Raw genomic sequence first — 21,175 nt, 5'->3', positions numbered from 1 at the left:
CTGGTGATCGAGCATGCAACCTGGGCATGTACCCTGACTGGGAATCAAACTGTGACTCCCTGGTTCAGTGGTCGGCAAACTCATTAGTCAACAGAGCCAAATATCAACAGTACAACGATTGAAATTTCTTTTGAGAGCCAAATTTTTTAAACTTAAAATTATATAGGTAGGCACATTGTTATTAACTTAATTAGGGTCCTCCCAAGCTGGCCTTTGCTAAAAACGGCTTCAATCTGATTGGGTTCGTTCACTGAGGTCGACCCCTTCCAACTCTCCCATCCACACTCGTCTTGTATACTTGTTTCGTCTATCTCCTTTCGTTCATCCTCTCTATATGTCCAAACCATCTCAACATACCTTTCTCAATCCTCGACACTACATCTTCTTTCACTCCACAACGTTCCCTGTACGTGCACGTGGTATTTTGTGGAAGAGCCACACTCAAGGGCCAAAGAGCTGCATGTGGCTCGTGAGCCGCGGTTTGCCCACCACTGCCCTGGTTCATGGGTCAACACTCAACCACTAAGCCACGCTGGCTGGGCTCCTGCCTTCTCTTTTTGAGATTTGGATCCTTATTTTTTACTTCCTTCTAGATACCTTTATATGTGGGTGTTGGATATCCCATAAGCACTTCCACTACAATATAAAACTGAACTTTTCATTTTCTCCCTCCAAACTGTCTCCTCTGTTTTCCTTTCTTGGTTAGTTCATTCTATCACCAAACTAGATACCTCGAATAATCTCAACAGCCTCTCTTCCTGCAGACATTTGTATTCATTGGTCATTGCTCTAATTTTTCTCTCAATTCCATTTCTTCTTACCCATCCAAATGTCTTAGTTCATAATTTTGCATGGGTGTTCTGGTAAACTTCCTTGATTTGCAACCCCTTTCATATATCCTTTTTACTGCTGTCTATAGTAGTTTGGCTTTTGGTAGCATAGATATGATCACTCCTTTGCTTTATGAGGCACAATGTGGTATCAGAGAAAGTTATAAAACAAGAGAAAGGGAAGAACGGGAAATTAAAAGTCTTATGGAAGAGAAGCCATTTGAACTGGGCCTTGAATGCCAGATAGAATTTTGACAGGGAACCAAAGAACATAATACACAAAGACCCACCAGCATTCTCCAGGAACAACAAAGAACACAGTTTGCCTGAAATATATGTGAAAAAGAGCAGCAGTGGGATAAGGTGGTGGAGTCTAGAGAGAGGGCAATCATGAAGGCCATGCAGGCTTGAGTATCATAGCTGCCCTGTACATTAGCACTTTTTACTTTGTTATAGTTCCCTAAAAGTTAACATTTGGGTAATTTATACCACAAAGAAGACTAAAGAAAAGAAAGAGTAACATGTTGAAGTTTAAATTCATTTGCCATTGAGATTTTCTTTTCTTTTTTTGCAATATACACTAAGCTTCTGTTTACAAGGAAGGAGGGAACTATCTTGAAAATGCTGAGTGCCACAAATATCTATAAAACCACTTTTCTGAATTTTTATGAAGCCACTGAGAAATTATTTTTAAGTTGTCAGCTTTTTTTTTTTTAAATAAAAGGAAACCCCATTATTTACATAATAGGACATCCTAATCAGCAAAGCTAAGGTTTCACTAATTTTATATATATGCAAAGCATAATTTTTAGTCAAATCTCAATGGTATAGGGTAAAACCTAGATGAATGACTCAAGTACCGTAAGTCAATTCTTTTCTACATCAGATTACTTTTTAAATGCAGAGCCAACGCTTATTATTTTATTATTTACTTCATACATGAAAAGCAAGTCTGAATATGAAACACGGACTAGTCAAAATTCTTAATGACTAAATTATCTCATAAAAAATATGCCCTAACTGGTTTGGCTCAGTGGATGGAGCGTCGACCTGCAGCCTGAAGGGTCCCGGGTTCGATTCCGGTCAGGGACATGTGCCTTGGTTGCGGGCGCATTCCCAGTGGGGGGTGTGCGGGAGGCAGCTAATCGATGTTTCTCTCTCATTGATGTTTCTAACTCTCTATTCCTCTCCCTTCCTCTCTGTACAAAGTCAATAAAATATATAAAAAAAAATAAGAGGGAACATTTAAAAATATGATTAATGTCAAAGATTTTGACAGAACTTGAAACAAACATTATACTTTGAAAATTCTATAAAAATTTGTGAGTGTCCATTGACTCAAGAAGGAATATTGATCTATGAGAGTATTTTTATCAAGATTCTGTAGATACCAGCTTCACTAACTCAAAATATAAAACAAATAGCAGCTGATGCAATAACCCCTTAGTAAGTTAATTCTGGGTAGCCCAAGAAGTTGCCTCTTTATTTCTGCATTACTTGGAGCCTTCCTCTAAAGGTGTCTAGACAGGGTATTGAACTGATTATGCTTGAGACAATTCAGGAAAACTTTGGAGCAATCAGCCCACAGTCTAAAACTGATGGATTATTAAATGATCAAAATCATGGCAACATGTGTTCATTTTGATAATTACAGAAAAACAAAAAATTTGTTCCCAGAGCATCTCAGCCTAACAACTGGGTGCTTTTTCCATCCAGTGCTGGAAATGGGTATTTGAGAAATAACTACGTTTCCAGTTAGAAGAATGCTGAAATCATGCCCTTCTACAATCAAAATAGAGGTTCTATCTTCAGGTGAAACCATATACTATTATCCAACCATACCATTCATACGTTCTTTAGTCTGGACTGCTTTAAATTTGTATCTGGGCTACATCATTATGCAATCATCAAATGTATTGCCCTAAGTTACTGAGCAATTTATTGGAACATACAGAAGACCTGATTCAGGCATATGAATTATATTTTTATGGTACCAAAGCATATAGATGAAAACTTTTAAACTCAGGCAATTGACAGATAACCAGTTGCCTAAATATTTAGGAAGACAGTGACATTGTTGATAAGATACAGAATAGCTTAACTGAAAAGTGAAAAATTCAGTAAGCAGGTTGCTTGACTTACGTAGTATCATAGAATTTTCGAAGTTGAAGGAACTTATCAATCACTGGTTTCAGTGATTTTCGAACAACACTCCCCAGGGTTCTTAGGGTCCTTGAAGGTTACTTCGAAAGCCTCCTTCAAAGCTGGGAGTGGGTAGCTAATGTGGAAGCTAAATGCATAGAATAGACTAAACAGAGACCAAAGAGCAAAAATAAAAGTAATACAGAATGGAGTAAATTTGCTGTGGGGGATGTTCATCTCTTCTTGTACATTCTGAAAACAGCAAGGTGCTGATTTTGGTATAACATAAGGAGCCTCTTTTGAAAAGTTGGTGGGTTATTACATTACATCTCATAGATTAATATTCCTTCTTCAGTCAATGGGCACTCACAATTTTTATAGATTTTCAAAGTGCAATGTTTGTTTCAAGTTCTGCTGTTAAAATCTTTGATATTAATCATATTTTTAAATGGTCCCTCTTTATTTTTTATGAGATAATTTAGTCATTAAGAATTTTGACTAGTCAATGTTTCATATTCAGAGCTGCTTTTCATGTATGAAGTAAATAATAAAATAATATGCGTTGGCTCTGCATATATTGTTCATTCACATACAACAATAACTAAAAGGAATTTTATATGAATGGAAACCTCATTACTGTTGGCCTCATATTGGCCAAAGCAATGAATCTAAATAGTTACTAAGATTTCCTAGAAAACTTTGTATTTGAAAATGTTTTCTTCATCAGGAAAACAGGCAAAACTAATCAAAATCTAGTTGTTGAGTTTCCCTTCTTGTGTTATATCAAATGGTTTTCTTCTCTGTGCAGCAAACACATTACCATAAAAACCCCTGGGAAGGGATTTTCTTAGTCATGTGTGCAATCCTGTAAGTGTTGAACTGCATAAGCCTTTGATGCCATGATATTTAATTCCTTTAATAGTCACATGATGTCCAAAGATAACCTTATTCAGTTCATGATAGCTTTCTTTGACTTTTCTGGTAAGAGAAAATTATACCCCCAATAACACACAGGTTGGGCTTTAAATATTATTGGCCCTATAAACAATAAGAAATGGGAGATATATTTTCCATGAATATGTACAAGCAATAGGAAATATATTTTATATCAATGTGTAAAATGACAATTTTTTAAAGGACAAAAAAGAAATACAATTAAAAGCAGAATTGGCAATACTTTCCTATGCAGTTTTATAGATAATGATCTCAAATCAGAGATTTTTTCATAAAGATAAATTAAGTTTATTGCAACTTGATTGCATCACCTAAAATCTAACCCATGACTTGAAAACATGCTCTTATGTTTTATAAGGTCTGAAATAAAAAGGAAATAGATGGAATTAAAACAACAAATTATTTGGCAATCAATGACTGAAGTTGTATATTGCTATAGAGCAGATGTGATTAACTGTTGAGAAAAATTAGACCAAATTTTCTTCCTGTCTACTATAGCTAATAGATCTATTCAGAATACATTCTTTTTTTTTTAAGTGTTTTTTATTGATTTTAGAGAGGAAGGGATGGAGATAGAAAATCAGTGATGAGAGAGAATCATTGATTGTCTGCCTCCTACACGCCCCCTCTGGGGATTGAGCCCACAACCCCAGCATGTGCCCTGACCAGGAATCAAATCACCACCTCCTGGTTCATGGGTCGATGCTCAGCCACTGAGCGACACTGGCCAGGTATAACACAGTTTTGCCTTTAGAGCAAATAGCCAATATTAATGATTAAAATATAATTTTGTAAACTATTTTTAAAGGGTAAAGTATCAACCAATTAATGATTCCAAAATATCTTGATGATTTCCACTGTGAAAACCAAACATCAGCATGATGGAGCAAAAATTTAATTTTCACAGATGCTTTGGAGTTCTTACAGATGAAGACTGACTTAAAGATTATCCTCTTACCAGATCAGTTTGGATATCAGATAAAGGCAAAAGAAAGAAAAAACAGGATATCCAACGAAATGAGACTTTGGATTTAATTTGATCACTTTGACATTTTACATTTCTTGAGCTCATAATGAGTTCTTAAAAAACTAATACTTGAAAAATATAGTAACATTATTATGTCAAAATTTGTTTTGTGAGCTAGTTAACCAGTCAGAGCTAACTAGAAATCAAGAACTATTTCTTCAAACAGGCCTATCTTCCATAATTTTACTGAGTTAGTTCTACAGTTCATGAAAACAAGGTCTTCTACATTCTTCCCCAAGGTAGACACTCTAAATCATAAGCTTGGTTTTTGATATGAGTTTAAAAAGTAGAAAGTTTTATTCTCTTATGTGTCTATGGACACTGAAGTTTTGTGGAACTTTAAAATATTTCTTTATCCACAAGTTTGTATGCTGCTCAAAGTCAAAGTTATTGCTATACCTACACTCATCTTTGCATAGTGAAGAGGAAAAAAAACAACATCTAAATTCTGAGAAGCCACCTAAAGTTCCATATTCAAGATTTTCTTACATTAAAATTAGAAAGAAACTACTGATACACAGAAGTAAAATATAATTGTTTTTAATACTATTAAAGCAACATTAAAAAATCACAGCTATCCTTACATTTGTCTTAAAATACTATAGTCATTTCCATCACCTCCCCAGATTTTCAAGTCTTTTCTCTCATCATGGCAGATGCCCAACTAGAGAGGATTCTGCACTAACAGCTTAAAAACTCACACCTAAATGAGAAATGCTTTGTCAGTACACAATATTCTGAAATCTGGCATTCTGTGGAAAAACTGTGCACATTTTCATCAACGGCCTTCATATCTACTGATCTGGCAGCCATAAGAGAATAATGAAGGATGTGGTGCTAAGTGTTCACTTACCGTTATGAGACATCCCCACTGCAAGGCATTTCTGAAACCGACAGTACTGACATTTATTTCTACTTTTTTTGTGGATCCGACAGTTAAGATCACACCTATCATAAATAAGCTTCAATCTGATTGTTCTCCGGAAAAAACCCTGCAAAAAGATAATGAAAAAAAAATAAAAGAAGTAAATTCTAAGTCTTTATGACACATTGAAGCAGCAACATATGGCTAAAGGCACACTGGCCTGGGTATTTCACACTGTTCTGGCCCTGGTGACTTTAGGCAACTGAATTTTCTTTGCTATAAAATAAAGAACCAGAGGATTTCCAGTGTTTTGTTTTAGCTCTTAGAAGATGACCACATCCAACCAATGTCATTCAATGTATTTTGGCTCTACATTTGGGTTTCAGCATGCTCTAGGAAGTGCTCTGGATTTAATGTAATGCAAATAAAACACCATGTAATCAGTTCAGTCTCTCTGCAAACCATTCCAACAGCATGCCAAGCCCTTATAATTGTGCTAAGCAGTTTGGCAAAGTTACAATCATTTCATCCTAATACATTATCAGGGCCAATAAAAATCCACATGTGGATAATTTTTTGGAATTCTCTATGTTGCATAATTTCCTGCAGAATTGGTTTCATTTATTTATGCAGTTGAAAATGTGTGTGTTCCATAATCATTGTAGCCTGCAAACAAAAAGAGATAATGGAAAATAGCATGAGAAATAATAAATAAATCCTCAGAAAATCGACTGCTACCTTAAAAAAGCAAATATGTCAATTTGAGGCTAACTGAATGCTGCAATATTTATATTTTTTGGAAAGTCTTGAAAAAAATTCTAATCAGAAATGTTTTCTAACTCCACTTTTTTTGTTCAGAGTATTCCTATTAATTTCTATTGTGTTCATTTTCATGAAACTCAGTTTTTAATTCTTCCAAATTCATCTGGTCCTGTTTGGTACAAAAAGCACTGAACTAGTATGATTCTGTCATTGATGTGCATTTTTATTTTCTCCACATTTCTATCTTGAACTCTAGACAAGTATGTTCTACTGCTTACTTGGCATCTTCACTTGGAAATCTAATAGCCATCTCAAACCCAGCATATCCAACACTAAAGTCCTGATCTTACCCCTACAGACTTACTTCACCACAGCTTTTCCATTTCAGTTGATACAACTCCTTCCTCTTACTTTTTCAAGCCCAAATCCTTGAAGTCACTTTCTACTTCTTTCTCTCATGTAGAAAACTCTTTCTCTAAATATACATTTGCCTATTTCCCTCATTGCCTTCAAGTTTTGCTAACACCTCAATTTCTCAATGAGGCTTATCCACCTTATTTAATACTGTGGCTTGTCCCTGCCCCGTTTTCCTCAGGAACCATTGATCTCCTTTACTCTGCTCTAGTTTTTCTTCCCTTCCCTCCCCCTCACCCCGATAGACTAATGACTTTCTAGCATACTATACAATTTGATTATTATATTTATGTTTATTTCCTGCTCCTCCTCCACTGCCCAACTAAAACTGTGAGCTCTGTGGGGGCAAGGATGGTATCTTAGGCCACTGGATGAAGCAGGCTTCTACAAAGTTTCTTCATATTACTGATAAAGAAACTCTTCAACAACACTCTTATTTATTACTTCAGAGTCCATAAAATAATGTGTAATTTCAACAATTTACTCTCATGATTATTGTGAAGTCTGTGAACTGGTGAGCTGGAGATGTATTAGTCACGATTTCAGAAAATAGTTGTGTGTACTTATTATTCTAAAGGGTATATATATTAGTTTAGATATCCTATCTAATAAAAAGGGAATATGCTAATTGACCCTCATGCCATCACAAAGATGGCAGTGCCCATAACAATAAGGGAATATGCTAATTGACTGCTCCGCCCTCAAAGACGGCGGCACCCACAGCCAATAAGGATGGAATATGCTAATTGAATGCCACGACCTCAAAGATGGCAGCGCCCACAGCCATAAGAGGCTGGCAGGGGAGGGAGGGCAGTTGGGGGAGACCGGTCTGGCAGGAGAGCAATTAGTTGTTAATCAGGCCGGCAGGGGAGCGGTTAGTGGGTGATCAGGCTGGCAGGCAGGCAGGCAGGCAGGCGAGTGTTTGGGAGCCAGCAGTCCTGTGGGATGGGTCCTAAACCAGCAGTTGGACATCTCCCTAGGGATTCCATAATGGAGAGGGTGCAGGCTGGGCTGAGGGACACATACCTGCCACCCCCCCCGCCCGCCAGTGCATGAATTTCATGCACCAGGCCTCTAGTAAACTAATAAAAGAGAAACATGCACATTGTTGTCACTCTGCTACGCCCACCAGCCAATTGGATGAGTATGCAAATTAACCCAACAAAGATGGCGGTTAATTTGCATACACAGGCATGGAGCAAAGACTGAAGGCTGAAGAGGCTTGGCTTCTCCGCTGTGGCTGGAGTGAAGGCCTGGGTCCCAGGTGCCGGAGGAAAATCGGTGCTGGCAGTCAGGGGAAGGGCAGGCCTATTGCACGAATCTCTTCATGCAACAGGCCTCTAATATATATGTGTGTGTGTGTGTGTGTGTGTGTGTATAGTTAATCCTCACCTGAGGATATTTTTTTCCATTGATTTTTAGGAAGGGTGAAAGGGAGGGGCAGAAACAGATAGAAATATCAATGTGAGAGAGACACATGGATTAGTTATCTCCTGCATGCGCCCCAACTGGGGCCTTGGATCAAGCCTGCAACTGAGGTACATGCCCTTGACCAGAATTGAACCTGAGCCCCTTCAGTCTATGGGCCGACACTCTAACCACTGAGCAAACTGGCTAGGGCTGAATAAAAAAGCCCAACCCTGGATTAAATCTGACTCATATAATATAAGCAGTGTTTATTTTATAAGATAAATATTTATAATATTATGTTTAGAAAATATACAAAATATAAAATATTTAAAATTTTATATTTATAAAAATTTTATAAAAGCTAAACATTTACTTTATAAGGTAAATATGAACAACTTATTCTGAACCCTGGAGTACATAATAAAAGCTATTCTAGCCCAGCTGGCGTGGCTCAGTGGTTGACCATCAACCTATGAACCAGGAGGTCATGGTTTGATTCCCGGTCAGAGAACATGCCCTGGTTAGGGATTCGATTCCCAGTAGGGGGCATGCAAGAGGCAGCTGATCAATGATTCTCATCACTAATGCTTCTCTCTCTCTCCCTCTTCCTTCCTCTCTGAAATCAATAAAAATATATTTTAAAAATAAAAACTATTCTATTACTATTTTATTCACTTAGTACATTAAAATTAATTATTTTAAAAGACTACATGTGAAAATATGAGATGATTAACATTTTTTTAATGCTTGGGCATAATATTACTAAATATTTGAACTTTGCAAAATTCCCCTTTTCACAAAGAAAAAAGGTGAAGAGAAATAGTATCTCCTTTCCAAAATAGTTCTATCTCTTTACCTGCCCATAATAATACATGACTCAATTGATGCTGGAGTAAGAAAACACAGAGCACTGGTTTAGGAGTCCTAGCTCTGCCATTTACTAATGGATGACCATGGGAAAGTTTTACTTATTCATAATTTCTACATCTGTTAGTGGCCATATATAAGCTCAACCTTATAGGACTGTTCTAAGGCTCAAATGAAGATTATCTATCTATCTTATCTATCTATCTATCTATCTATCTATCTATCTATCTATCATCTATTAGATCTGTCAAGTCTTACACATATAAAATATTACATGCTACAGTGAAAAAACAACAATACTGGAAAATTCAGAAATCTGGGTTTTGGGCCAGTTCATCAGTATCTTGCCTTGATCCCTTGATCAAGTCACTTAAAAAAACAAAAGCTGCAAGATATAAGGATTAAATTAGATCAGTGCCTTCTAGAACCAATCTGGAGGAAGAAAAGTGAGGCAAAGTATCCCTGCTTTTATTAATTTTCTTAGGTTTTCAAATATTTTATTATTTGAGTAGTGGGTTTTAAAAAAAGTTTGACAATTTTATCTCAATTCCTTGTCATGTGTTTGCAATAGGAAATGAAATAATAGGTAAATTTTCAACAAATTCTTTGAAGAAAGAAGAAAATTACTTTTTACCTTGCATCCCTCACAAGCATGAACTCCATAGTGAAACCCGGAAGCTTTGTCTCCACAGACACGGCATTCAATTGCCATGAGGGAGTTGGAAGGCTCTTCATGAGGCTTATTGTATAGTTGAGCCTTTTCAGAATAATAAGGTGGGGATGCAGGCTCCACTTTGATTGCATCTGTGTATAGAGAAATGGGAGCAGGTCATTATTACATGAAAAACAATACTAAAAAGGCAATAGGGCAAGTCACTATGGTACACCTTAATGCCATATTTTTATTATTTAAGTGTAGAACCACTATGGAACATGAAAAGACCATAGGAAAAGTAGGCTTGGTAAGCATGGGCAAGTCACAGCATCTTTGAGCTTCAAATGTATAAATAAAACTGGGAAGGGAATTAAGCCTGTGATTCTATGACCCTCCAGCACCCCATATACTAGTATAGTATTTGAGACAATCAAGGTTATTTTACTATGTAATATGCTGTACTTGGCATTTTCACAATATTAAATTGTGTATTTTAATTTCAATGTTGCATTTTAGAAATATTTTTAAACCACTCTTGCAAAAGACACACAGAAGGAACATAAAAAGTAAAAATACCATCAGAAAAGGTGGTTTGTAAAATGATCTTTGATAGAGTGAAACAACCTATGGAAATTAAGCACTACTTTCCCACTGGTTAAGAATAGGGGTATTAAATTTCCATATTAGGCTCCTACTGAAAACCACACATATTAATATAACCATGTATATTATTTATCTTAAAAAACACACTAGAAATACAAGAAGTTCTTATTGTCAAGTAATGGTTACCAATTACATAGTGGTGGCTTTGGGAAACCAGCATATCAGTACACAAAGAGATAAAAATCAAGGAAATAGCATCACAGAAATTTGTTTTATCTTGAAAAGTGCAGTTTTAATTTTTCTTGAGTCTGATGTTTCGATGTGAATTGAGTTAATGGTATGAAGATTTATCAATAGACCAATTTTTCAAAATTTAAATTTGTGTTATTTACAAAATAACCTTAATTGTCTCAAATACTGTATGCTGTCTGTTATAGCTTTAGTATTACGGGTGTTGGAGGGTCAGAGAACCACAGGCTTAATTCCCTTACCAGTTCAGGTTTCAGTGTAAGCTTCTCAAATGGCAGAATTAGAAAAAATTGGAATATAATTTAGTAATTTGGTGATAATAAGGTAGCACAATGTTACTTATTAACTTATAAGTATTCAAAAGAATTCAAAGTTTGGGTGATGGACTCTTAGCCTGATATATACCTGGCAATATAATCATACTGGATAATGCTCCTAAGAAGAACCAAAAAAGAAAAAAATGAGGAGAGAAAGGAAGAAGGGACAAAGGAAAGAATGATCTGGGGGATTAACACACTGCCTTCCTTTCTGGTATATCATAAATACCTAATATTTCATGGATATGTGGATGAGTAGACTAATGGTAAATGTCTTCTCTATAGAGTTTTAATCTCTGGAGCACTTACTCCAGTGTTATTGAGTCCAATGCTAGTCTTAGTACTCTGAAAAGTGAAAATAAACATCATACTTTGGTAATCTTGGAGCTTCAGGTCATACTTATAATCAGCAACCATTGGGTCAGCTCTTGCGAATGGAATGTCTTCATAGTGTGGAGTGGAAATACTGGAGAAATCAACAGTGGTGAAGGGCTTGATGTCAAAGGCGTGGGGGTGGTCATCCATTACGGAAAGATCCACGGAGCTGATTCCAAAGTTGGTGGGCCAAAATGGCATCTCTGTGTCAACCATGGTAATTTCTGAAATGGAAAAAAAGCATAGCTATGTAGTTGGTCCTGGAGGACAGAGCAATCCTCTAAAGATATGTAGAAAGGGAACTGAAAAAATGTTTGGTAATGTGATTTCATCTGGAGAAGAGAACACAACCACCTTATTAGTGCTGCCCAATTTGTTTTATTAAAGAAAGTCATCTCTTAGCTGGATATCACAGTGGAGAACCCTGTAACAGTATCAACATGTATAGTGTACTCCATGAAAATGTCCTGCAGACAGTCCTGCCCTCATTATCTTCTACAGAAGGTCATCAATCAAGTCTGTTAATTTTTAAAAAATATATTTTATTGCTTTCTTACAGAGAGGAAGGGAGAAGGATAGAGAGTTAGAAACATCGATGAGAGAGAAACATCGATCAGCTGCCTCCTGCACACCCGCAACTGGGGATGTGCCTGCAACCAAGGTACATGCCCTTGACCAGAATTGAACCTGGGACCCTTCAGTCTGCAGGCTGACGCTCTATCCCCTGAGCCAAACCGGTTAGGGCAAGTCTGTTAATTTTTAAAGAGCATAAAGTTCTGGGACAAATTTACTTTCTTGAAATTAGAGATCCTAAATAGTTTTCTCTTTAGGATGAAGATTTTGCTTTTCTATTCATGTTTATAATGAATAAAGTTGGTATATTAAATTTAGATAAGAATTTATTCTTGCCCAGCCTGCGTGGCTTAGTGGTTGAGTGTCGACCTATGAACCAGAAGGTCACTGTTTGATTCCCAGTCAGGGCACATGCCTGGGTTGCAGGCTCGACTCCCAGCGTGGGGTGTGAAGGAGGCAGCTGATCTATGATTCTCTCTCATCACTGATGTTTCTCTTTCTCTCTTCCTGTCCCTTCCTCTCTGAAATCAATAAAAATATATATACATAAATAATTTATTCTTTAACTATATTATAACATAATTTTATTCTTAAAAGTAACACCAAAATGAATCTTTAAAAAAGAGAGAAATCCCTTCTGTGCTATAAAAAAACTCAAATATTTATGTTTTGTATGTATACAGTTTCCTTAAAGAGGAGAAAGCATTCCCCATATTGAGAACAGAGAGGTTAGAGATATGTGAAACATATTTGAATATCAATGACGGAATGTTAAAATGAGACTCTGGCCAAAACCGGTTTGGCGCAGTGGATAGAGCGTCGGCCTGCGGACTGAAAGGTCCCAGGTTTGATTCCGGTCAAGGGCATGTACCTTGGTTGCAGGCACATCCCTAGTAGGAAATGTGCAGGAGGCAGCTGATCGATGTTTCTCTCTCATCGATGTTTCTAACTCTCTATCCCTCTCCCTTCCTCTCTGTAAAAAATCAATAAAATATATTAAAAAAATAAAATAAAATAAAATGAGACTCTGGCCCAGAATTCATTTTAAACCACCCCCAAGACAAAACAAAAATGAAAACAAGGAAACATTAAAAAAACACACACACACAGATAAAAACACTGATATGGATTCTAAGGCCACAGAATAACTTGTTTCATGAATTGCCTGCTTAAGATGCCACATGTATTTTTCTAAATATGTTTTTTGGTCACAGTAAGTGAAATAAAACCCTCAGAGATTTTGGTTCTAAGTACTTAATGTGGATTTGTGAGTGACTGAAGTGGGTAAACTTTAAACCTTTATGCAATGGGAACCTGTCTGACTCGGTTTACCTGAAACCAGTTCACTATTAAAGTGGTGCCAAAAAAGCAGTCACAAGTATTTTATTTATTTATTTATTTGTTTGTTTGTTTGTTTATTTTTTTGTTAATCCTCACCTAAGGTGAGGATATTTTTTCATTAATTTTTTTAAAGAGAGTGGAAGTGGGGTGGGGGGGGGGGAGAGAGAGAGAGAGAGAGAGAGAGAGAGAGAGAGAGAGAGAGAGAAATATTGATGTGTGAGAAAGACTCATTGATTGGTTGCCTCCTACATGCTGCCCTGGGGCCAGAGATCATGTGAACTGCGCCAGAAGGATCTGCCTGCAACCAAAATACATGCCCTTGACTGGAATCAAACCTGGGACCCTTCAGTCCTTGGGCTGACACTCTATCCACTGAGGTGAGGGCAGTCACAAGTATTGTAAATGTTAAACTCCTTCGTCAAAAATACCAGTAGAGAGGTGTGGGAATTTGAGATTGCTGTTAGAGGCAAAGAAATGAATTGCTCAAAAATTCTAGGGCACCTGAAATCATATGCTTACCTGTCTTATTTGCAATTATATCCCTATCTCCTAGCAAAGAGCTTGCTTGGCTCATGGTAGGTTCTCCTTAAACATTTGTTTATTAAATACTAAATGAATTGATGGAGTTTTAGCATAAAAGGTAGGAAAAGGGGAAAACAAACTAGTATTTGAGTACCTCGCACATAAAAGACGAATTCTACCTTTTACTTCATGTAACCCAAGATATTATCCCCACTTAGAGACAGGTAGGCTAGGACTACAAAGTGCAGTGACTTGTCCAGTGTCCAACAGCTAGTAAGTAGAGAATTCAAACTCAAGACTGATCCAGAAACCCTGTTCTGTATATATTCTCTCATTGATGAAAATAGTTTATGCAGGAAGAGATGTTCTCCTAAGGATATCTGGGAATGGGTGTCTTGTATTTTCCCAGCAAGCAGAGAGCTAAGGAATTCACTCACTCTCAAAGGCTGAGTTCTGCATGAGGTTAAAGATTCCAGTTGTGGTCTTCATAAGAAAAACAAAGTGCCTTGAAAACACAAATGAGGAGCCTAGTCCTGTGAATGTGTTTCAGTGGCTCCATGAGGAATCATTAGGCACAGTTTGGGTTCACATTCTGAATATCTACATAAATAAGTACCCAAACAACCTTAAGTTATCTGTGTTACAGTGTAAACACTACACAACAAAAAGAGGAATGTGCACTGGTGATAGCTTGAAGGTCATACTGGGTCTCAATGACATCTAGTAAAAAGTTTATGCTCTCAATGACAGGGGCACCCATCAAACTGAATTCTTTGTCTCAAAATATATCTAGTCCTGCCCAGTGTGGCTCAGTTAGTTGAGTGTTGTCCCATGCATAGAAAGGTTGCTGGTTCAATTCCTGGTAAGGGCACATACCTAGGTTGCAGGTTTGATCCCCAGTCAGGTCGCATATGAGAAGCAACTGAACCATGTTTCTCTCTCACTTCAATGTTTCTCTCTCTCTCAAATTAAAAAAAAAAAAAAAAAAAAGCCCAGCCAGTGTTGCTCAGTGGTTTAGCATTCACCTATGACTCAGGAGATCAGGGTTCGATTCCTGGTCAGGGCACATGTCTGGTTTTCCGGCTCGATCCCCACTGTGGGACATGCAGGAGGCAGCCGATCAATGATTCTTTCTCATCATTGATGCTTCTATCTCTCCTTCCCTCTTCCTCTCTCCGAAATCAATAAAATACATCTAAACCTACCTAACCTAAGCCATTCCATTTACTTTGCCCATCTCCTCAGCAGGCTTATTTCACATTTTTCTTAGTATAAATTACTTTCATATCTAAATATATCTCTCTTGTTTCAACTGCACTATCCATAAAAGTTGGTTTATCAACTACTTCTCATTATATTTATTGTAAACAAAATAAAGGTTCACTAAGTGAGTTAAAGGTACTGTATATGCCTCTGTATGAACACTGGGAAATAAAAATAAAGATGCAAAAATATCTGTGTTGCAAGAAAAATTAGTTGCTCATCATTTTACTGGTTTAGTTTTGTTTCACTTTTTTTTTTTTTTAAATCCTCACTGGAGGATATGTTTGGATATGTTTATTGATTTGAGAGGGAGATAGAGAGACTTTGATGTGAAAGAGAAACATCAATCCATTGCCTCCCCTACGCGCCACAACTTAGGTATGTGCTCTGGCAGGAAATTGAACCTGCTATCATTTTTGGTGCACAGGACAAGGCTCCAACCAGCTGAGCTACCGAGCCGGGGCTTTTTTCACTTTCAATGTGACTTCAGTGACTCCCTGTCAACCAAAGCCATGCTTCTTAATACAGGAATCATATCCTTATGGGTCATGGATTTTAGTGAAAAGTTTGGGGAAAATTTTAATCTTAAATGCCCACTTATGCATAAATGAATAGAATAAAATTCATGTTATTTTAAAGAAATAATATGAAACTCCTAAAAAATTGTACTTGTATATTTCATGAACACATGATTTAAAAAATATACATTTTTATTGATTTCAGAGAGGAAGGGAGAGGGAGAGAGATAGAAACATCAATGATGAGAAAGAATCATTGATTGGCTGCCTTCTGCATGCCCCCCCCCCCCACTGGGGATCAAGTCCACAACCCGGACATATGCCCTTGACTGGAATCGAACCCAGGACCCTTCAGTTCGTAGGCCGACGCTCTATCCACTGAGCCAAACCAGCTAGGGCTTTAAAAAATAATAGACGTTTCCTGGCTAGTGTGGCTCAGTTGGTAGGTGCGTTGTCCTCATACACGAAACGGTCGTGGGTTCGATTCCCAGTCAGGGTACATATCTAGGTTGCTGGTTTGATCCTTAGCCTCAGTTGGGGCACATGCCAGAGGTTTCTCTTTCTCTCTCTCTCTCTCTCTCTCTCTCTCTCTCTCTCTCTCTTTCTTTCTCTCTCTCTCCCCTCCCCACCCTTCCTCCCTGCCATTCCTCCCTCTCTTTCTAAAAATCAATGAAAATGTCCTTGGGTGAGGATTTAAACATAAAAAAGATTTCATTTTTTTGAGTGATTTTAGGTTTACATAAAAATTGAACAGAAAGTACAGAGTTCCCATATACTCTTTCCCCTTTCTCCCTTCCCTTCACCCCCGAAACTCACAATTTCCCCTATTATTAACTTGGATTTCCCCTATTATTAACACTTGCATTAGTGTGATACACTTGTTACAAATTGATGAACCAATATTGATACATTATTATTAACTAAGGTCCACAGTTTATATTAGGGTTTACTTTTTGTGTTGCACATTCTATGGGTTTTGACCAAAGCATATCATGTACCCACCATTACAGTATCATACAGAATAGTTTCATTGCCCTGAACATCCACCTATTCATTCCCACCCCAAGAATGCTATGTTTTTGCTGTCCTCTTCTACTAAGGGCTATCAGTGGGAAAGCAGGAGAAGTTGTGACCTACATAATAAATTAAAATGTCCTGGCTTGGCATTCAAGGCGCTCCCTGACATGGCCTTGACTTAATTTTTTCACTAGTGATCTTTTTCCATAGTGATCTCACACCTCACTCCCATTCTTGGTACAGCCTGTGTTTGGTTAGGCATATTCTACTCTGACCACGTTCAACATGCTCTGCATTTTCTAGTCTGTTCATCTTTGTTCATACTGAGGCTGCTCTATCTTCTTCCCATCCTCACTGCTACACTTCACAATCTGTCTTTCCAACAATAGTGGGAAATCCCATAATAGTCCAAATGCTACTTTCTCCATGAAACCTTCCATAAATGCTCCAACCTAAAAATACTCTCCATTTTCTGTATGCCCACAGCATTTTGTACTTGTCTTTTAACTCTGATATAATTATTTGGATAAATATCTCCACCATTCAATTTCAAGTTCTGGAGCAAAAGGACAGTGTCTGACTCTTCTGTTTTCCCTTTAGTCCTATGCACAGTTGTTTACTAAATGCTTGCCAATTGAATGAGCATATTTTATAGAGAAAAGTAGATAAGTATTCATTTTTTTTCTGTGAAAATGGAATAAAGGTACTTTCTCAATGGTTTAGTTTTGCTAAGACTTAAGCTCCCCAGAAAAGATGGTAATCTTCAATATTATAAATAAAACACAATTTAAGCTAAAATCCTTCCCCTCCACAATGTATACTCAGTTTTCCTTTTTTTATGATAATTGCAGGAGGAAGATTAGGGTCCTAGAAAGTTTGTTTGCTTTTTCTATGTAGAAAAGACAAAGTAAGAAAGAAAAACAGCTTTCTTGTTCGTTTCTATGAAAACATATTACTCAAATACATATTTTCCCTCCCCTTTCCTTCTCCCTGTCCTCTTATTCTAGGACATCTTGACCTAAACAATATTATTTCATGGACCATGTTTACTGGGAGGCACAGTGGTTCCCTAGACATTTTATTTTATTTTGACTTAGAGATGGATCCAGGGAGCCTGCTTCTAATTTGGTCTCTAGAAAACATAAGCTACTGTTTCTGCCAAGCTGTAAGTTGAGTAGGTGTTTTTTGTTACTCCATGCAATTACCCATGAAAGAATAAATTAGCGAAATATTAGGATGAACAACAGTCCTTCTCAGGGATAAGTAACAGTGTCTTAACTTTCCAGCTGGGTGACAGGAGTGTGTTGCATCAGGGTGTATCTATCAATTTCACAACCTTCAGTGTGTTTCAAGAAGGCCAAAGTCTCTAGGCAGACATTGTGAGGAAGGACATGAATATGTGACCTTTATCTTAGACCTTCAAACTTGGCTTTAAACTATATTATAGTCAGTGAGCAGACTTTGCACAATATTACAAAGTACAAAGCACTTTAAACAAAAATACAACCAAGATGCAAAAATAAAGTAACTTCTCTTATCTGAAAGGCAGCATTATTTGGGAGTATGGAAGCAGCAGGTCAGAAAAGATGCTAGATTATAAAATCAAGCACCAGAACTATCTAATTTCCCTTTGGTATTTTATGCTGTCCCTTATGAAAAGAAAAACTTCTATTAGACTATCTGGGGAAATGCTGCATGTCCTTAACACGTTAAGCGCCCAGTCTGTTTTGTCTTTGGGACGGAAAGTATAGTGTGAATTACCGGTGACTGACAGGGCGCTTAACGTGTTAATAATTATATTAGCTAATATTAATAGAACCCCAAATCTTTGCTAAGTATTGTGCTAAATACAGCATTTGAATCATCCCATTTAATCTTCACAACATCCCTATGAGGTAGGTACACTTATAATTCTCTTTAAAAAAGAGGAAACTAAGGCACAGATTTGGAAGTAATCTGTCCAAGAACACAGTTACTAAATTGTAGAACTGGGTTACCTACCCAGATGGTTTAAAACTTCAAGGCTGCACACTTAACTTTCTAAACTGAATACATTTGATGTATCAGGTACAGGAGGCTGGGATGTACTTTGAAGAATAATTCTCAAATAAAGGCTTCATTAGACAGATGTGCTAAGCTGTGCAACAATAATAGGTGCCAGAAAAAAGCCTTTCATATATTCTCTAAAACTTAGTAGTCTTGTTGGAAGTGCCCTTTCAGAGACCCTAAATAACTTTTTATTTTTTATTTTTTTAATATATATATTTTATTGATTTTTTACAGAGAGGAAGGGAGAGAGATACAGAGCCAGAAACATCGATGAGAGAGAAACATCGATCAGCTGCCTCCTGCACACCTCCCACTGGGGATGTGCCCGCAACCAAGGTACATGCCCTTGACTGGAATCGAACCTGGGACCCTTCAGTTCTCAGGCTGATGCTCTATCCACTGAGCCAAACCAGGTAGGCAATAAATGACTTTTTAAAATGCCTTCCTATTTGTTTCAGTTTGATACCTTAGAACTTGTAAATATAGTTCCAACTTATTTATCCAGCCCCTCCTTATTGATTCATGAAAATCATTTTGCAGTGTAAATTGACCTCAGAATTTTTAAATTCTTCTCCCATTTTAAGAGCTGCTATCCAGAGACAAAAATCATCCTGAAATATTAGAGCACAAACGGCCTTTTTGAGATAACCTAAATTCCTCATTTGACAGATGAAGAAAAGGAGGCAGAGTGATTTGCCCACCGTTGGTTAGAGGCTGATTAAGAATCCAGGTTTTCTGTCTCCTGTATCTAGCAGAGGGCCAGACACTGAATAAGTCCTCAATAAATATAATTATTGGTAACAGTGGTCATTTTTGCACTTATTAATAACCAAAGTACTAGAATCATGTAAAAGGTGGACTAAAAGCCTCCAATGCTACCACTAGGGGACAGGAAGAGGAAGAAACACCAGTATAGTCCCATTGTTCAAACAGGACTACGCCTAAAACAGATGTCCTGTTTTAAAGGCCTCTGGAAAAGGAGAGTACACAGCTTCTCTTGGTTACTTATTCCATTGCTTAATTGCTCTTTTGTAGCCAGGAAAGTCAGTCTTATCTGGCATTTCCCCAACTGTGTTATACATATGTTAATGATGTTCTTTTTAAAATAATTAAAAAGAAAAAAATTCTGGTGGGCAAGTAAATTTAGGAAATGCTAGTCAAGTAAGGTTAAACAGGTTTACTGTGGGACTTCTTCGACTAATTTAATTCCTGAGAAAATACAAGAGAGGAGAGGGCACAGTATGCAATATTTGAGAAGTTTAACATTTGATGGAGTACAGTTTGTGAAATAATCGTCTAACCTATGTTGCAGTTTGTAACTTTTTTCGTTTCCTAAACATACAGTTATCATCCTTTGCATATTTGCCCTTTACCATATGTACCTGTTTCTCTTGTAATGCCACATGCTGTTTAGATAGCTTGCCTAATCCATTCCTGAGCTATCAGGAGACAAGATGACAGGATCATGCCCTCCTTCATTTCTTCTTCCTTAGCTGGAAATGCATGTCCTCTTGCTCCCTATAGTCAAGCTTGCTTCTTATGCTGAAACTATCTTTACATGTTTCTAAAGGGAGATTTACTATTCATAACCTAATTAAGATGCAGGCCCAATCTGTTGAACAGTTAGTTGCTCTGGTTTAGCAGAAAATCCCTACTTTGCCTGCTAGCACATGAAGAATAGTGCTTAGGTCAGAAAAAAGGAACTGGAATGTTTCCTCCTGGCTATCTCCCTCTTCACATTTTGGTTTTGGCTTTGCAGTGATAGGGGAATAAAAATGAGAGAAGGGAGACTGAATGGAAGGGAAAAAAATAAAAAGAATGCTCCAGAAATTTGTAACTAGTCAAAAAAGAGGAAACCATTAAAGATCTGCCAAAGTACTGTTTCTCTTTGGTGTGTCCACCTCTCAAACATTGTAAAGGACCTCCTGCAACCAGGATGGGTGGGAGGTTTTAAACAATGCTTTAGTACTGAAGCATCTCTAATAGCTTGAAATCATCATAGAAGGGAAAGGCACTATCTTACTTAGAGTTTTTTCGTCTGGCAAAATTATGTGATACACTATGCTTCTGTTTCTTCTTTTGTTTTCAATTTACTGCGCCAAGCACTGTTAATGAGAAGACAATGGTCGTAAGCGAAACAAACACTAAGAACAAAAGTGTCAAAACAGATGTAGCCAGATGGCTAGTGGTTATTGGCCCATTTTTTGTTTTTAAACAAGCAATACTATGAATTATCTTAAAACATTTTACAATGTGCTATTAAAATGTCCAGAGTAAACATTTTTCATATTTTAGACCTTCCTCCTGAGCTATTAGAGCATTACCAAAAATATTCTATATTAAAGCATTTGATATAACTTGACTCTCATTCATGATTTAAAAAAAAACAAACTTCTTAACTGGGAAGGAAAGGGAACTTCAT

The 21,175-nt window shown here is 37.2% G+C and overlaps 1 protein-coding gene across 3 annotated transcripts in view; it reads right to left on the bottom strand.

Moving 5' to 3' along the window:
* Positions 1-21,175, bottom strand: part of PPARG (peroxisome proliferator activated receptor gamma) — a 108,253-nt gene that overhangs the window by 35,933 nt on the left and 51,145 nt on the right. For all 3 annotated transcript variants that reach the window (XM_081105645.1, XM_081105646.1, XM_081105647.1), the window contains 3 exons: positions 11,467-11,694; positions 9,906-10,075; positions 5,807-5,945 (listed from right to left, as the gene is read on the bottom strand). In XM_081105645.1, the coding sequence (XP_080961771.1) occupies positions 5,807-5,945; positions 9,906-10,075; positions 11,467-11,686 (529 nt within the window). In that variant the 5' untranslated portion in view covers positions 11,687-11,694. Of the gene's footprint in view, positions 1-5,806; positions 5,946-9,905; positions 10,076-11,466; positions 11,695-21,175 lie in introns of those variants that run through there.

Source organism: Myotis nattereri, assembly GCF_964212035.1.
Source record: "Myotis nattereri genome assembly, chromosome: 14".
In the NCBI taxonomy this organism is placed as follows: domain Eukaryota; kingdom Metazoa; phylum Chordata; class Mammalia; order Chiroptera; family Vespertilionidae; genus Myotis; species Myotis nattereri.
Note: the sequence above shows the minus strand (reverse complement) of the source record. Positions and strands in the feature narration are given on the sequence as shown.